This window comes from Anabrus simplex, chromosome 1 (genome assembly GCF_040414725.1).
Source record: "Anabrus simplex isolate iqAnaSimp1 chromosome 1, ASM4041472v1, whole genome shotgun sequence".
NCBI classification, from domain to species: domain Eukaryota; kingdom Metazoa; phylum Arthropoda; class Insecta; order Orthoptera; family Tettigoniidae; genus Anabrus; species Anabrus simplex.
In genome coordinates this window covers 889,355,992-889,374,393 of record NC_090265.1, presented here as the reverse complement: position 1 = coordinate 889,374,393, position 18,402 = coordinate 889,355,992, and the positions used below count along the sequence as shown (strand labels likewise).

Sequence of the window (18,402 nt, the reverse complement as noted above, 5' to 3'; positions counted from 1 at the left end):
GTATCCTTGTGTGGAGACCATTGATGTGAGATGCGATACGGCTCCTGATAAATATGTCAATGTCCCTCACCAGCAAATGATACAGGAATTTTCCCTCTGATCATATTCATCACTTTTTAGTCTTCAGACTTACACTCTTCACTCTGGTAAACAAAACGTGTGTGTTTTGAGGCAGTATGTGTAACATTCATCATTACCATTATTATTCACTCTCTTCCCACATCCAAATTGTGGTAGATTGAACTACCCATGGGAATAAGGATGCTTGCCAAGGTCATCCGACCTCGGTACTATTGAGCACATCTGAGATGCTGTCGAGAGGGAGAGAGATGTGCTCACCCTAATTTCTGTTCCGACAAATCTCTGTGCATTACGGGAGGCTGTGCAGCGGTCATGGATCAGGATGGTTCCCCAATGTTTCCTGTGTCTTGTCAAGCCACCTCACATTGCCACAATCATCAGAGCAAAAGGTGATCCTACATGCTACCAGCCAGGTATCGCTAATTCAAGTGCCGATCAGTGTACTTTTTCATCGGAGATGATACTCTATTTTATTTATACCACCACAACTGAGAATCTACTCTCAGACTGTTTGAAATGTCTGTTTATGCTACACCACCTCCATAACAGTTAAAGGATACAAGAACTTGCTTTACGTCACACCGACAGAGATAGGCATCAGGCATCAATTTTTGGTAGTGAGACAAAGTCTCTCACGGAGCATTGGCACTGCCGGTGGCTTCAAGTAGCCTGCACAGTGGCCTCCACGGTATGCACTAGCCATGTGTCTTGGTAGGTGTGCTAGGTACCAACTGATGAGCCCAACCTAGCACACGGGGGGGGGGGGGGGGGGGGTGGAACGCTGGCAACCAGGAATGAGTTAGCTGGAAAATTTATAATGTCCAATAATGGACCATTTATATTTGTATTATAAATTTACTAATTCGGGACAAATATTTCAGATTCCCTAAGGGAATCAACATCTATATCAACATATAGGTCTTACGACGATGATGGGATAGAAAAACACCTAGAAGTGGGAAGGAAGCACCGTGCCCTTTAATTAAGTTACAGGTCCTGGCATTTGCCTGGTGTGGAAATGGGAAACCACGGAAAACCATCTTCAGGGCTGCCGACAGTGGGGTTCGAACCCATTATCTCCCGGATGCAAGCTCACAGCTGCGCGGCCCTAACTGCAAGATCAACTCGCCTGGTAAAAGGATACAATCTCAGGAACTTAATTCTTATGAAGTGGAGGCATTTGCTCAGAAAAGTTGAGTACAACTGTACTAATACGTTTATTCATGCCAACCACTTTGTAATTCAGTGGCCATGGAATGGCTCTTAATATTGTAAATTCATTTATTTCTTTACTGCAGACTGTTGTTGTTACATCTTCCCCAACCCAGCAACAGTATGTTGTACCATATGGTACCAGTGCGCCTTACTTCAGTTTTTCTCATATTGATTCTTACTTGCGCCATAAATCTGGCAACTCTGCTTTACATAGTAAAGGTGATACTCCCTACAATGCCTGAAATCAATAGAGGGTTTTATTTGAGTATTTGTTTGCAGCAAGAATTGCTTGGAAATTGAGACTGTCAAGAGGAATAAAAATGACTGCTCGTCTAACGTAAGTTGCTTTTTTCTGTTTATAAATTTTGACAATACAATTTTGTATCATATGGTTTTATTACATTGAAATATCAGTCCATGCCTTGAAATAATAAGCAACTGGTCGGCATTTCTGTGTTCATTGTAATGACACTAATTATTCTGTTGGTACCGTATGGTACAGCACAATTACCATACCTTTCTGCTCCTCTTCTCCTCCTTATTTCTAAGGGTGATACTACAGAAACAATTCATACTGTAGTTGCAAATAATACACGTCATAATTTATACATGTCATGCAATTGTATAACTGTAGCTTTTATGCGATGTATCGCATCTAATGATGTGTGAACTTCATTTCAGTGGCTTGATACTTGACGAGGTTCTACATGTTCTTGAAGATGATGATACAGATGCTGAAGCCACATAGGCTGAATCACCGAAATCTAATGTATTATCTGATGAAGATACAGGTGGTCTCGCAGATAACCTTATGGGACGTCAACTCTGAGCACCGCTGAAGTAGTGCTGAAGCAGCAAATTCCGCACAGCAGTAGAGAATCCAAATGTGATGATGATTCACTGCCCGTGAAGAGAACAAAATCATCACCTCATCCACCAGCTACCTGGATGGTGAATGACATACTTCCCACAACAGTCCACTTCCAGAGTGCAAATTTTTCTACTTTTTGAATTATGATGTTGACCGAAATGTGAGTTGTTTTTTGATGAAGAAATTGTATTTTTGTGCTCTGAAGCTGCAGCACTTTTTAAAAATGAAGAATATCCTAAAATAACCTCTAAAGAAATGAAAATATTCATTACCATTTTACTTTCAAGTGGCTATGTGGAAGTGCCTGGGAAAGACTATATTGGGAGAATGCAGACATGTTCACAATGAGATGGTCAGCAGTGCCATGCATCAAGATTGCTGTCTTCAAATAATGACATTTATTGTGCAAATAATAGCACTATGACTGCAGATGAGAAAATGTGGAAGTTGAGACCTTGGATAAATATTGTAGAGAAAAAATGTTGTAAGAATCTTACAGCGGAACAGGACTTGGCCTATGATTAATGCGAGATACCCTACTAGTAAACACAGGTGTACGCAGTTCATAAGGGGGAACCAATCAGATTTGGCTTCAAAGTGTGATGTTTGAACATGGTTGCTGGATAGTTAGTGCCATTTCAAGTTCACCAAGGGAAAAGTCCCTTGCGAATACACAGTATGACACCAAATTAAGCAAAGCTGCATCTCTCTTACTATATATGATGGAGCAACTACCTGATGTTTTCCCTATAGAATTTAGGGTGGCAATTTGTTCACCGGTTTCAAATTAGTGAATCATTTTCGCTCTCGAGGATATGGATTTACTGGGACCATTCGAGAAAATACGAGTTCCAAAAGACTGTCCATTGGCTTCTTCCACTGAAATGAAGAAAAAGAAACAAGCATTCAAATACACTACGAGTAAAGAAGAAGGGATAATTGTCGCACGCAGGGTTCACAACGTGGTCGTTATTGTAGTATCATTCTGCCATGGTGTAAACGTATGTCAAATGTTAGATGGTACAGTCAAGCTGAGAAGAAGAAAATCTCAGTTACATGTCCAAACTTATTCAGAAAGTACAACAGCTGTATGGGTGGCACCGATCATATGGATGAAAATGCGGCCCTCTATACGGTTGGAATCCGTTGTAAAAAGTAGAGGTCATCAATATTTACATGGGTTTTAAATATGGTACTGTAAAGAAAATCGGGCACTGAAATTAAGCAGCTGGAATTTAGGAGAGAGATTGTAACAATTTACCTGAGGCGTTATGTGCACCCTCCTAAGACAGGTGGACATCCATCAACATCACGTGGAAGCGCTATAGGAATAAGACAGGCGCAAAATACTTATTACAATATATATACGGGGGTATTTTGAAGAGAAATAAATACAGTTGTTCTCACTTCTTTTTAGAGTATCCACCACCTTGAGGTTCGACGACCTACATCACTGTATCACTCCAATAAACCAACGGTGGCACTGTGCGGCCGCTGGATGTGAATCCTGCATCCACACAGAATGTGTCACATGTAGGGGGGCGTCCAAGTTAACTGCTTTTAGCCATTCCACACTACTGAAAAGGGGAAATAGGTGACTAAATAAAGAAATTTTTTCTAGTTGCTTCATGTTGCACTGACACAGATAGGTCTTATGTCGACGATGGGGTGGGAAAAGGCTGGGAGTGGGAAGGAAGCGGCCATGGCCTTAATTAAGGAGCAGCCACATTTCCCTGGTGTGAAAATGGGAAACCATAGAAAACCATCTACAGAGCTGCCGACAGTGGGGTTTGAAACAAAGAAAACCGTACACAATAAAAAAATCTAAAATTGAAAGCAATATTCTAATCGTAACAAAAGCAGACCAGGGCAATGTTACTATCATCCTTAAAAACGATGACATCCAGAAAACAATTGAATTTGTAGAAACAACATAAAAGAAACAAAGAAGGATCAAACTAAGAATCTAAACACAAAAATAAAATAAAATGTGAAGGAAACATAGTTTATAATAAATGAAAAGGAAAAGGAAAGCAAGTCCCAATGAATCCATTATGCCCTATGTTAAAGGCCCACCCAAAATTTCACAAAGAAAACAACCCTGTTACACATACTGTAAACTGTAGGAACATCCCCACATTTCAATTTTCAAATTTTTTACCTAAACATCTGCAAAAACCTATTGAAAGAAAAAACAATAAATCAATATGAAATTCACTAGAAATGATTTTTAAGATACAGGCAACGGAAATTAATGAGGAAACCATAGTAGTGTCACATAACATGACCAACATGTACTCTAATATTCCCTTCAAAGAGACTATATACTTAATAGAAGAAAACTTATAGAACCAAGATAAATTAACTCTTCGCGGGTGGAAACATATATATATATAAAACTTTTATTACGCTCCGAGCAGAAACATATAAGTTAAGTTCGAAAATTGCGGGTTTATTAGCTGAGGAGGTACCCAAATATGCTCAGAGATGGCAGGAGCTTTTCTCTCAACTCTTCCGGCGAGGGAAATCCCCGCAGTATCTTGCTGAGTTTGTTCTCCTGTTTGTGAGAGTTACATAATACACACGTTGCGTGACGCAGTTTTCTCGTGTGCGTACTTCTTACGTATTTTCATGGTTTATGGTAAAATGGCATCGCAAAAACGGATCAGTGATACAGACATAGTGTCTATATTGGATGATACAGTCAAAGAAGTGTCTTATTTTAGTGAATGTGAGTCTGAGGACGAAAATTCTTTCTCCAGCTCATCTGAGTGCAACGACGACACAACTGATGCTGCCACAGATAGCGGACGACTGGACGGACGTAATAGCGACCCTGGGCCAATAAATATCAAGGGCCAATATAACCATCACACTTTGATACTGATACAACCCCTGTAGAATATTTTCATCTATTCATGATAAAATATTTGATGATATTCACAGTGAAACTAAATTACATGCCAATAAGTATAATACAACCAGCGTTCTATAATATTTTTGTGAAATTTGCACTTCAAAGCCTTATCTGCATCCAGATAAATGCTTCAAGGTATACCACACTCAACACGAGTTTTGAGGATCCATCATCTTGACACTTACAAATTCAGGGTATTATTTGTGTACAGCGTAGGTTCAATTGCTATGACTATTTTCTGACATATTTTTTCACTTTTTAATGGACAAAGACAAAACATTAAACCAAAATATCATTGAAAGTAGTTTTTTTGTACATACATTTCATAATAGAGGATTACAGTGTACTACAAGTTAACCAGTGTCACATCATAAAGTGGAATGTGCCTTGTGCTGTTCTTCCAATGAAAAAATGATTTTACGATTTTTATTTTGCCTTCAAACCGCTTCAAATTTGGATTTCCACTCCTAAACAAGTTATGTGGTACTTTTAGGCAAATTTTCATGGTTTTAGTAAATTTCCCAAAATTTTGTATGCATTTTTATTTTTTATTTTCTTTGCCGCCTACAGTCATAAATGACCGCAGCGCGCAAAGGGTTAAATCAAACAGAAATTAATTAAATGATAAAATTAATAGAACTAACACTAAATAACAATTATTTCACATTTAATGGTAAATACTAACCCATAAAACAGGTTTACTTATGGAGGAACCCTATCAGGCTATTTAGCTGATATTTATTTAAATAACCTTGAAAAATCCATTTTATACACATACCACAAGGAAATAAGACTTTGGATCTGTTATGCTGACGACACAGTGATATTTTTAAACATTTCTGGGTCTTTTAAATTTGCTTGTCAATAATACCAAAGTTCCAATGGAAAAAGAAAAAAAAATAACAATAGTGTAGATTGTTTGCTCTGTGCCGGGAAGTTCGCAGGACAAAACCCTCTGTCGGCGTTGCCACAGAGAGCACGAAACTCTTGCCCATGTCCCGGGTGCCTGACCTCGCGGGGAGGTACTGAGAAATACCCGCCATCATTCAATAAAACACATGATTGCAACTTCGCTGAAGGATCACGGTTTCACAGTACACGAAGAGGTTTCTGGCCTAGCTACCGGTGGGAGTAGCAGGCGTATTGACATGATAGCTTTTCAACCAGCTAGCAAGGACTAATCTTAGATCCCACAGTACGCTTCGAATCGCACGTTGGCCAGGCTGAAGAGGTGGACGCTGAGAGGAAGTCTATTTACCAGCCAACCATGAACTATTATAAAGACAGATACCACGTAGATAATATTTCCATCCATGGACTTGTGATCAGAGCTCATGGCAGAATCCCTAAATTTCTTGTACAGCTATGGGATTCTCTCGGTCTCAACCGGACACTACATCAGGATATCGCTATCGCCACAATACGAGGTTCACTAACCATATTCCATCATCTATGTAACATCTGAAGAACCATACAACTTGCCACATTCCAAATTTATTCCAGAGTCCTGTGATATTTTTATCTGCCACACTAGCAAACTCACCTATAACTTAGAAGATAAAATACTGTGTAGTCGACATACTTTCCTTGTGGCAGCCTCCTCATGGGAGAGAGAAAAAAAAAATAAAAAAAAAAAAATAAATAATAATAATAATATTATTAATAATAATAATAATAATAATAATAATAATAATAATAATAATAATAATAATAATAATAATAATAAAGGCATTGAGAAAGACCTGAAATTAATTTAAAGCTAATTATGGTGCAGAGTTAAATACCCTCGAAAATACAGTGAAACCTTGTTAGCGCGTTCCTCATTAACACATTTTCCTGCTTAGCACGTAAATTCGAAGTCCCAATTCTCATTGTATTAATCTACATAAAAATACCTCACTTAACATGTCACGAATGTTCACTATTACTGCATAGTACGATCACATTTTTCCGAGCTTTGAAAATATTTTGTTTTCATCCCTCGTGGAAGCAGCGTGATTTCCAACTCGGGTAAGAGCCCTCGCCACAGTTGTGTGATAACAGATAAAGGCCTTGATTTCTTGAACTTCACAGGATAAACTGCACCTTTGGGGAGCAAACCATCAGCCTCAGAAACACTCAGTTTTACTTGCCGGTTAGCAGTGAAATTGCAGAATAACTCAATGAGCCCACTTGTGCTCGTATTTCCCATTTCATTCATAATCGTGTGAAGTTGACCAGCATGGTGCATATTTGTCTTGTGATAGGCTAATTGTAGATACAGAAAAAGTCGTGAAATTCCTTACTAACGAAGACAAAATTAAAGTCTGTCACAAGTCAACTGGCATCCACATCTTTAAGAGTGCAGAGCTGGCGTGAATGTTGAAACTTGCACCTTCCAGTTTCGACTCGATCACTCGATTCATTTATTGAAAACCACCTATTCAATACTGATGATGATGATGATGCTTGTTGTTTAAAGGGGCCTAACATCGAAGGTCATCAGCCCCCTATTCAATACTGTTAAAGTCTTAAAGACTATAATACAATCATTATATTATAGTCTTAAAGACTATTTATTGAATTTACTGAATTTTGAGTTTTCAATAAATTAATTGTTGAACATTTAATATACTGAATTTCAATACAGTCAAAATTAAAATAGTCACCTGTAATCGATCACTCGAACCGGTCTTGGTCGGTCGAAGTTTTGTTTGATTCAAAATGGCAGCCAAAGTCATTCTGTTGCAATCGCACATGGCCGCGTATAACTTCCAATTCATTGTCTAAGTGTGTTATCAGAAAAATAATGTTTAATAACCCACTGGTCCGAAATAAAAGGTTTCTACTATCATTTATTTTAGAAAGAGAGTGATCTGCAAAAATGCTTCGATATTTTTATGGGCCCCATTTGGTGTTAAAACACTTTTCAGTGCACTATTGTTATTTATTTTAAAAGCCCCAGCGGAATAAGTTTTCACATTTGTTCTCTCGTGTTTTTCACAACTTTTAATATTTTTAACTGTACCCGCATTTATACGATGTAAAATGCCCTTATGTCGGATAAAAATGTATCTGGTGTTTCCATATCCCTGTTGGATAGCATTTATTTGTGCATTCAGTAGTACATTTTCTGGTTTAACACATTTTTCCTTGTCCCCTGCAGAAATGTTTTAACGAGGTTTTACTGTACTGAAATATTTATGGCACAGAAAAAAGGACCTGATAAGATTTCAAATGAAACCACTACTAGCAACATATTGTTCAGAACCTTGAGATGATGCAATGTTATATGCTACTAACACACACTGTGATAATAGCTGAAAGTCTGTTTAGTACCTGCCTAATATCTTTCACAGCGTGTCCAGCCAGCCCTTCTGATGGTATGTTATATCATAACATTTTAAGGTCTAGCGTTAAGGTTCACACACTCTGTCATTCGTTTCTTCTTTATTTTTACAGTTTATTTCAACTGTGCTCCATTTTATCTTGATGACACACTCGTATGGATTAGTATGTTTTTAATAAATTTTTAATCACTGATGATGGGCCTTATGTGTCCAAAAACCGGTTAGGAACTCAACACTTGTGTGCTGATATTAGTGTTTAATAATAATAATAATAATAATAATAATCATAATAATAATAATACCACCATCAGCACTGTTGTATAATAATGGCTTCGATATTTTATGGAGTAAGGTATAATGTATGCTTGCATACATTGCCTTAATCGGCAACCCAAACAGTTTGGGAGGTAGTAGATGAAAAAATAAGCTATTAGATTTACTTCCCACGCAGATAATGTCCCTTTGATTAAATACCCTCAAATATTGATAACTACTCTCCTTTCTTCCTCTCATTTACCTTCTTCTTGCAGGCGCCAAGGAGCGTAGGTAGCCAACGACTTTCCCTCGAATCCATCAACAGGAAAAGAGCATCATGTTCATCAGTCAATTGTTCAAGACGCTTTACGTTCTCTTCAGTTTCATTTACCAATGATGGCCCAACTGGATGGCCTGGCATAGGAATATTCAAATCCAAACCAGTTGCATTCTGAAAATTAAAAAAATGAAAAAATAAAAATATAATCAGAGTTGGGTAGTAATTGAGTAAAAGTAATCAAATTACTTGTAATGATTATATTCTTAGTAATTTTAACTTGTAACCATTACTGTTACAAAATGTAATTTTTACTTGTAATTACTTCTTAAAATAAAATTGTAATCATTACTTTCTAGTAACTGTTACATTCTAGTAATCGATATACTTCACAAAGAAGCAGAAACAGGAAAATAAATGAACATAATTTTTCATTTCTATTGCAGCAGAACAAGTCATTTCACCAGTTCTGGATGAGATATTTTCTACCTCCCCAGTACTTCCAAAGACATCATTCTTGAACCACTGATTCCTTAAAATTAAACACAGGTATTTCTGCATGTGCCTTTTCATTATGTGCAAAGATGTACTTTCCCCAACAGATGTCAAGGCTGAGTATTGAGAAACTTAAGAACCAATTAATTTACTTACAAAGAAAATGGTAAATTATCTGAAATACTAAAAGTCATTAAAATGGAAAACTATTATTTTGAAAGTTGGAAGGTATCATGTTTAGTCTCACCTAGTGATAAGCCACTTAATGTACCTATGCTTAAAAAGAAGTAATATGTTTACCTTGTAAATTTTGTATTATAAATTATGAATTTCATTATGGTCCGTATTGACAATTGATCACTATCAAAGGGTAGAGAAGGGTCGACCTATTCAATACCATTAGCTTGTATATTGTCTTATAACAATGGGACTAGTTTCGACTCCATATAAATTGGGTCATCTTCAGCCACGCTCCAATTGGAAGACATATGCACACACATAACCAATAATAAATTAAACAATCTGGTATGTCACCATTTACAATCTTAATTTAAAACATTGATGAAGTCCGAATAACACATCCAAACTTGAAACGAAATGACATATCCCATGTCATTTGATTTCAAGTTTGGATGTTTTAAGAAGACCAATCCAACCATTACCGTAGCACCATCCATAACTACAGCAGTATACTTATCAAATCCACCATACTCTTCCGCAGCTGCTTGAACGGCAGAAAATGTCCTCCCCTTTACTTGTCCCATGCATAGAGCACATTTTTAGCAATTCTTATATGGTGAGCCAAGAAACCTTTCCTTGTCTCTTCAAGCATAATTGACAGTCATACACATTTTAGTGAAAAATGGAGGGGTCTGTATAGGTACTTGAAGGCAGAAACAGGTTACAAGAAGGATATTCCAGGAATCATTAATGAACAACAGGAGTGTATATGTGAGCATCCCTTCAAAATGCAGAAGTATTCAGTCAGCAGTATGTGAAGATTGTTGGTTACAGTTGGAGGAGGTGATTAATACTAAAGAAGTATTAACATTTCCTGTAACAACACCTACAATTAAACAAAAGTTGAAAACTAGAAAAGCGGTTGGAATTGACAAGATTTTTGGGGATATATTATAGACAATGTGTTGGGATATAGTAATATATCTGAAGTACTTATTTGATTATTGTTTGCATGAGGGAGCTATACCAAATGAATGGAGTCACTATAATAGACCCTGTGTATAAAGGAAAGGGAGATAGACATAAAGCTGAAAATTACAGGCCTGTTAGTTTGACATGCATTGCATGTAAGCTTTGGGACAGCATTCTTTCTAATTATATTAGACATGTTTGTGAAATTAATAACTGGTTCGATAGATGGCAGTTCGGGTTTAGGAAAGGTTATTCCACTGAAACTCAACTTGTAGGATTCCAGGAAGATATAGCAGATATCTTGGATTCAGGAGGTCAAATGGACTGTATCGCAATTGACCTATCTGAGGCATTTGATTGGGTGGATCATGGGATACTACTGGCAAAAATAAATGCAATAGGACTAGACAAAAGAGTGACTGGATGCGTGGCTATATTTCTACAAAATAGATCTCAGAGAATTAGATTAGGCGAAGCTTTATCTGACCTAATAATAATTAAGAGGGGAATTCCTCAAGGCAGTATTACTGGCCCTTTATGTTTTCTTATATGAGTAAAGAAGTGGAATCAGAGATAAGGCCTTTTGCAGATGATGTTATTCCGTATAGAGTAATAAATAAGTTACAAGATTGTGAGGGACTGCAAAATGACCTTAATAATGTTGTGAGATGGACAGTAGACAATGGTATGATAAATGTGGTTAAAAGTCAGGTTGTGAGTTTCACAAATAGGAAAGTCCTCTCAGTTTTAATTACTGCCTTGATGGAGAGAAAATTCATTATGGGAATCATTGTAAGTACCTAGGTGTTAATATAAGGAAATATCTTCTTTGGGGTAATCACATAAATGAGATTGTAAATGAAGGGTACAGGTCTCAGCACATGACTATGAGGGTGTTTAGGGGTTGTAGTTAGGATGTAAAGGAGAGGGCATATAAGTATTTGGCAAGGTCCCAAATAGAGTATGGTTCCAGTGTATGGGACTCACCAGGATTGCTTCATTCAAGAACTGGAAAAAATCCTAAGAAAATCAAGAGGACAAATTGGGGCAAATATTCATTTATAGGAAGGGGAGTTAGGGATTGGAATAACTTACCAAGGGACATGTTAAATAAATTTCCAATATCTTTGAAATCATTTAAAGAAAATGGCTATTTGCTTTAACGTCGCACTGACGCAGATAGGTCTTATGGCGACGATGGGGCAGGAAAGAGCTAGGAGTGGGAAGGAAGCGGCCATGCCCTTAATTAAGGTACAGCTCCAGCATTTGCCTGGTGTGAAAATGGGAAACCATGGAAAACCATCTTCAGGGCTACGGACAGTGGGGTTCGAACTCACTATCTCCCGAATACTGGATACTGCCCGCACTTAAGCGATTGCAGCTATCGAGCTCGGTCATTTAAGAAAATGCTAGGAAAACACAAGATAGGAAATCTGCCATCTGGGCGACTGCCCTAAATGCAGATCAGTAGTGACTGACTGATTTCTTGTTTCAGTTAATAAAAGATCTACTTGCATTTATGTTTTATACGTAAGGCAAAACTATGTAATGACATCTTATTTCAACAAACTGTACAAATAGCAGGAATTATTCTAATTTCTCAGAATGCCTCTCGATATTATAAAAAAAAGAAGAAATGTCCTCTGTTTATTCATTACCTTCACTGTAACACTATTCTGTATGATCAATTGATGCAATATTCTAATATGGTGGTCCTAAAGATGGCAGTGATATCACTCTTGTGATCTCCATCAACCATTTAAATATATCCCTGACCTCCTGTATGAATGAACTACTCTATTCTGTGATTTTTATTAATTGTCGACGTTTTACAATCCCGACTGAGGATTGTATTTCTTAAAAAAAGCACAACGATTCTTACCCTAAATATGAAGATAGCTCAAATGACTTTCGAATTTGTATGGTATGTAATACATGGTTCCAGGTGGAAAGTCAACTTGTGCAGTTACAGTGGAAAGTCCATTATTTATACTTAGTAGTTTCTTAACCTCATCCAGGATAAAAGCTTTTCCTTCTCTCCTATATGGGTGTCTTGACGGTCACTATAACCTGATGTATTATTTCCTTTTGCATTCCTTTATGCGATTAGTTTTAATCATTTTTGTTTTATTCTTCCGTTTCTTATATAGCTAGCCGATTCCGAGCAGTAGTATTGCTGTTGAATATCCCTTTTCTGTGTCACTGATTGTACCTTGAATACAAACAACAGGGGATATTTTGGTGTTATTTGTTTGCATGTCTGTTACCTTTAATTTGCCATGATTTTCTGAAGACTCGTTTTCCTTGTATATACGGACAGTTCGTCAGTGCATGTTCTGCAGTATATTCATCACAATATTCTGCAAGGCCAACGTATTGTGAAACCTGACTGTGTTCATTTACATGCCGCAGAAATATGTGTATTTGTATGGAAGTTAAGTGATGAGATCCTACCATCGTACCGAATGTTATCAGGCACTACTTATTATGGTGCTCTAATTACATACAGACTATTTGCGTACCGAGTCCAGGAACTTCTGAATGATTGTGTAATTATCTTGCTTTATCTGGTACAGTATTTGATTTTCTAGTTTTAATCCCTTAGTCTTGTGTATTGGTACATTACTTTCTCTTTTCGTTTCGTGGGAGGGCATTTTGTTATGACGTCGAACACCCCAGGAAGATGTAAGCATTTTTTCCTTCTTTATTCATTACCTTTTTTTCTATTTTAACTCCATGTGGTGCTACGTCGGCCCCACCCCAAAGACTTTACACAGGAACATTGTCATGCCAATGGAGAATAACAGGATTTTTTTGAGAGGACAAAACAAATGGTATGGAGAAGAATGTTAAATTATATTAATATTGTTTCAACAGCATGATCACAAGTGTGATTTGGAGAGGGAGAACTTGATGTAATTGAAATTTCCTCTTACAATACTGAAACTCCACTGAATAATAACAGACTTCAGAAGTTGTACCATCAGCTTATGTTCTCTTTTTTATTCCATATCCTTCATCCTGTCCGTGCGTACATAATAAGTGTTCACGGGCCATGCACCAAAACCTTTACATCAATATTGAACCATATCGTTCGTGGTGAGAGAAAATGAATATTTAACGCATCAGAAATGTGGTATCAGGGAGTCGAATTTCAGAAAGGTGCGAAGAAGTAGCTTGGAGTGCAACGGGGCAGAGGGGCACAGAAAAACCAGGACGGGCGTGGCACGCAGAGAGAGAGAGAGAGAGAGAGAGCAAGGAAATCGCATGTAAAGGATGGAGTGACTCATATGCTGTTAGGGGAACGACATGTGCCACCCTGATAAGAAGAAAGGTGGCAGAAAGCAGGTCTGGCATGTTATGAAATGAAGAGAATATCTTTTGTTTATGGACGAAATCCAGGGAAACTAAAACTACAAAAAAAATTGTCATAATTTTCTTAGTGCTATTAATAGTCATTGTCTTCCATTATACAACTTGCGCGGGACAAGCGTGGGAACCAAACTCTTCTCTGTATACAGAAGTGAAGTGTGTATTTTATGAGTCCCCTGGTGTGGCGTCTTTGTCTGGACCAATAAATATAGCGTGCTAAGTGGAGAGGGCATTATTTGTGTGTTCAGTCTTGCATTGTGGAAGTTAGCCATGCAGGAAGCTACGTCGTGAATTTGCACACTACACAAAGACCCTGTTTTAGAAGAAGTAAAGTCAAACATTTAATAATTATGTTCTGTGACAATAGCTAGTACCCAAACCAGGAAGGGAACAATGAATAGACTCAACTCAGAGTTTGTGTGCGGTTGAGCACTTAGAATTTTGGTTAAATAACAACAGAATGGTTAGGCAGTACTTTCAGCCCTAACGTGGAAGAGAAAGAAATAGTAGTGATTGGAGTGCGCCAGCAGACGTTTAACTATATGTCTTAGTTAGTGTTAGTATGGTTAGTGTGGTACGGAGCTACGACAAGAGCTGCCAAGAGCACGAGACCGTCCAACACTCAGTCAAGTAGATAGCATCTCAATGAACCAAGCCCAGGAGTTGAACTGAGGACCAGCAACCCAGGATAAAGACAGAGTGATGTTACTGAGTCCGGCATGGAGGGGTCGTGAGGTCACCATGACAAGATAAGTTTGAACAGATTTTATTAGCATGAGATAGGGACAGTTAGCTTTGCATATATTTTTGTGTAAATAATCTTTTATTAAGCCCTTATGGCAATCATGTAATTTTATTCAGGACTTCGCATGTGTATGAAGTACAGTAGCTTTGTATTTTTGCTTATTGGTAATGAGGGAGTAGGTTGGATTTAGTGTCAGTAATGTTATTTTTTTTGGGGTTATATTGTGTAGAAGATTTGTGGAGCTAAGATCTTTCAAATGTAAAGGACAGATGCCTTGTAACGTCGAGTGGGAGACCCTTAATGGAAGACCGGGCAACATAAAAACAGGGTCTGCATGCTATAGGTTTGTGCACGAATTTTACAGGTGCAGAAGAGGCTGAGGGTCATGTATCCTCAACGTTGTATTAAAGGTCATCTATATGTTTCCAGCGAGTTTTCTGATGACTGTGAACGTGGCTTGAACTGGGGGTGCGGTATAAAGAGATGTAATGCACGGATTATATTCTGTTTGATTTGAATGACCTGAAATGAGGTCTGCATATAAGCCTAATTATGAGTCTGAGGAAAGTGACTCTCATATAAAAAGTAATGATTAGTTATATTATGGGAAGGCCGAGAGCGCCTGCAGTATGCCCCATATTTTTAAGGGATGAATGTTACCCGGCTGACAGCGCAGTGGAATGCGGCGTGAGGCCTGCCAGCCACGTGACACATCCCGGATGTGTGAAAGACTCGACCGTGAAAATTATTTAAGACGAATGAGGAGACCTGCTTTACCAAGCCCACAAGATGAGTATTTCCTTGTAAATTTTGTTTCAGGTGCGGTGGCATTTGTGATTTGCGCGATGTTATTTTTGTTGTGTCTTGGTTCTTTCAGTGTTTGTAATTTGATTGTGTTTTGTTAAAAGGGTAGCACGCATGCATGCCAGAGGTCACGAGTTCAATTCTCGTCCGTGAAAATGAGTGCAGGATCATCTTAACTTCAGTGCTTTTTTGGGGATAATAGATAGTCCTGTATTTGTATCCCAATTTAAGGAATAATGTTCAATTTAATTTCTATATGTACGAAGAATTTCTGTTCCTAATCTCATGAATCAGGACGTTTTGTTACGATTTCAGAAGTGAATCTGTTCAAACTTATCCAGAAATAATATGCTGTGTTTATGTAATATTCGCACACTTTCTGAAGAGATTATTTGATCATGTTGCCACTTCTTGGCCACTGATGTGAACTTGAATTTTATGAGATTATTAATGTTATTTTATCCGATTCTTATGTTTTCAATCATTAAAGTTTAGTCTGTGAAAATCTTATCCTCATTCACTCACACAATCGTGATTCCTGTCCTATTTTATATTTATTTTAGTTTATTTCACCAAGTCAACAAACATCTGCGGGCTTGCCACTGACTAGCCAGGTAAGAAGAGGACAGGAATAACTTGTTAAGATTTGCCTTCTCACTCTGTGACCCACCTTTTTTATTTATCATTGACCCAGTAAAGTACAATATACAGTATATAACTTATGGAATTACTGGGCTCCTCTTCTTCCCTAATTTGAAGCATATGCTTGTTCTCCCTTGCTTTATTAAATGTATGTGGCCTCGACTTATTGTTTCATGTATCAAGTAGAATAGTCTGTTGATGGTTAATATAGGTTCTAAGAGCCTTGATCCAGGCAGTATTCCATCTGTTCTGAACCAACGATCGTGGGGTGTGTGGCATAATGGTAAAGTCATCCTGAACCAATTTTATAAAAAACCAGCAGCTGACTTGTCTGTTATGTCACCACTCTCATTTAAAGCTAGTGAAAAATACACAGTCCTTAACCATTGGTTGCAGGTTACACAAATGAGTACAGATGTCTTCTATTCTTCTTGTCACAGTTTGTTTTGAAAGAGGTACAAACTGGAATTCCCTTACCACATTTAACTTCCATGAAGCCCTCGGCCATTCTTAGAAAGCATCATTCAACAATCTCACCATTCATGAATAGCTTCTTAGCCTACAAGCAAGCTCATAACTGACCATATAGGAAGCCAAAACAGCCGATTCCTGTAGTTTTAATATTATGCTTTGATGGATCCGCCTTGTCAATACATTACAATACCATATTTCGTGTATAAGCCATATTAATACATATGGACTTTTACACACATTTTAAGTGATGCAAAAACAAAATGGTGTATGGCTTTTAGTGCCGAGTGTCCGAGGACAAGTTCGGCTCGCCAGATGCAGGTCCTTTGAGGATTTTAGACACAATATGAATGCCAAGTTCATGTTTGAATTTTATATAGTTTGTAGATAGTTTTATGTCAGATAGTAACAAGTATTTTAATAGGTCAGATGTGCCTAAGCAATTTTAAACCTGGAGTTGAAGAAGAGAATTTTTTCATATTCCCGAAATATGTACCAATGTATTAGAAAATAAATATGGTATTTTAATGTATTGACAAGGCAGATCGAAGCATAATCTTCATTACAGCAGTCAATATGAACCAATATTGACAATAATATTCAAAATTATAGGTTTTGTGTGTGTGTGTGTGTGTGTGTGTGTGTGTGTGTGTGTGTGTGTGTGTAAGCTTATCTTTCAGCTGCTCAACCTCAAGTTTCATGGAAGTGTGTCATATTTCTGTTGGCAATTTATCATACAATCTTTTGAGGATATATTTATTAAACACGGCTATTACTTGTAAGCACACTGAGCATTAAGGTTTGTTGTCTTTTGAAAGAGTAAAGAGATAATCCAACACCCATTCTAGCTTGAAGGTACAGTTTTCACTGTTCGCTTTTCTATGTTTTGAAAACATTTTGAAATGTTACATTGTAGGTCTACTTCTTAAAAAAAAAAAAAAAAAAAAAAACACTAAATAACCAGTCGACTGGCAGCTAAGCACTAAACTAAAATTGCTTCACTTGCTTGATCCCAGTCAGTGGATGTCGCTACCTAGTGGAAGAACATGCAACTATAATAACAGTAGCTATTGGTTTTATGTCGCACCGACACAGATAGGTCTTATGGCGATGATGGGATAGGTAAGGCCTAGGAGTTTGAAGGAAGTGGCTGTGGCCTTAATTAGGGTGCAGCCCCAGCATTTGCCTGGTGTGAAAATGGGAAGCCACGGAAAACCATCTTCAGGGCTGCCGACAGTGGGATTCGAACCCAATATCAACGGGGTGCAAGCTCATAGCCATGCGCCCCTAACCGCACGGCCAACTTGCCCGGTAATAACAGTAGAGTTGAACTCAAATGTGTGTATAATGCAACTATGAGGATACCCTAACTGTGTTGCTACCTAGCAGAAGAACGTGCAACTATGAGGACATCCTAACTGTGTTGCTACCAAGTGGGAGAACGTGCACTACTACAATATGTTAGCATAGAAGAAATAGCATCAGCTGGACCATTTCAAAAAGAAAGAAAGAAAAAAAAGGACAACAGTTATTATTTATTAAATATTAAAATCTGGGAATTCTATGGGGGCTTGGTGGGCTGGATCCGGCCCACAGTCAGTCAGTTGGCCACCACTGGCATAGATGAAATGTTGATACAGTAAAACCCTGTTTATATGTTTTAAACGTATTATTATTATTATTATTATTATTATTATTAATAATCGTATGGCATTATATCACTTTACAAATCAATAAATAAACCATTACATACTACATAATTAACCGTTTACAAGT

General features: G+C 37.6%; 1 protein-coding gene across 6 annotated transcripts in view; it reads right to left on the bottom strand.

Moving 5' to 3' along the window:
• The window catches only part of Atg7 (Autophagy-related 7), a 200,105-nt gene that overhangs the window by 103,522 nt on the left and 78,181 nt on the right, over nt 1-18,402 (bottom strand). For all 6 annotated transcript variants that reach the window (XR_011017572.1, XM_068225281.1, XM_068225280.1 and 3 more), the window contains one exon: nt 8,931-9,119. Coding sequence is in view for 5 of the 6 variants with exons in the window: in XM_068225281.1 (XP_068081382.1) it covers nt 8,931-9,119 (189 nt within the window). In the remaining variant the exon portion in view is untranslated. The remainder of the gene's footprint in view (nt 1-8,930; nt 9,120-18,402) is intronic.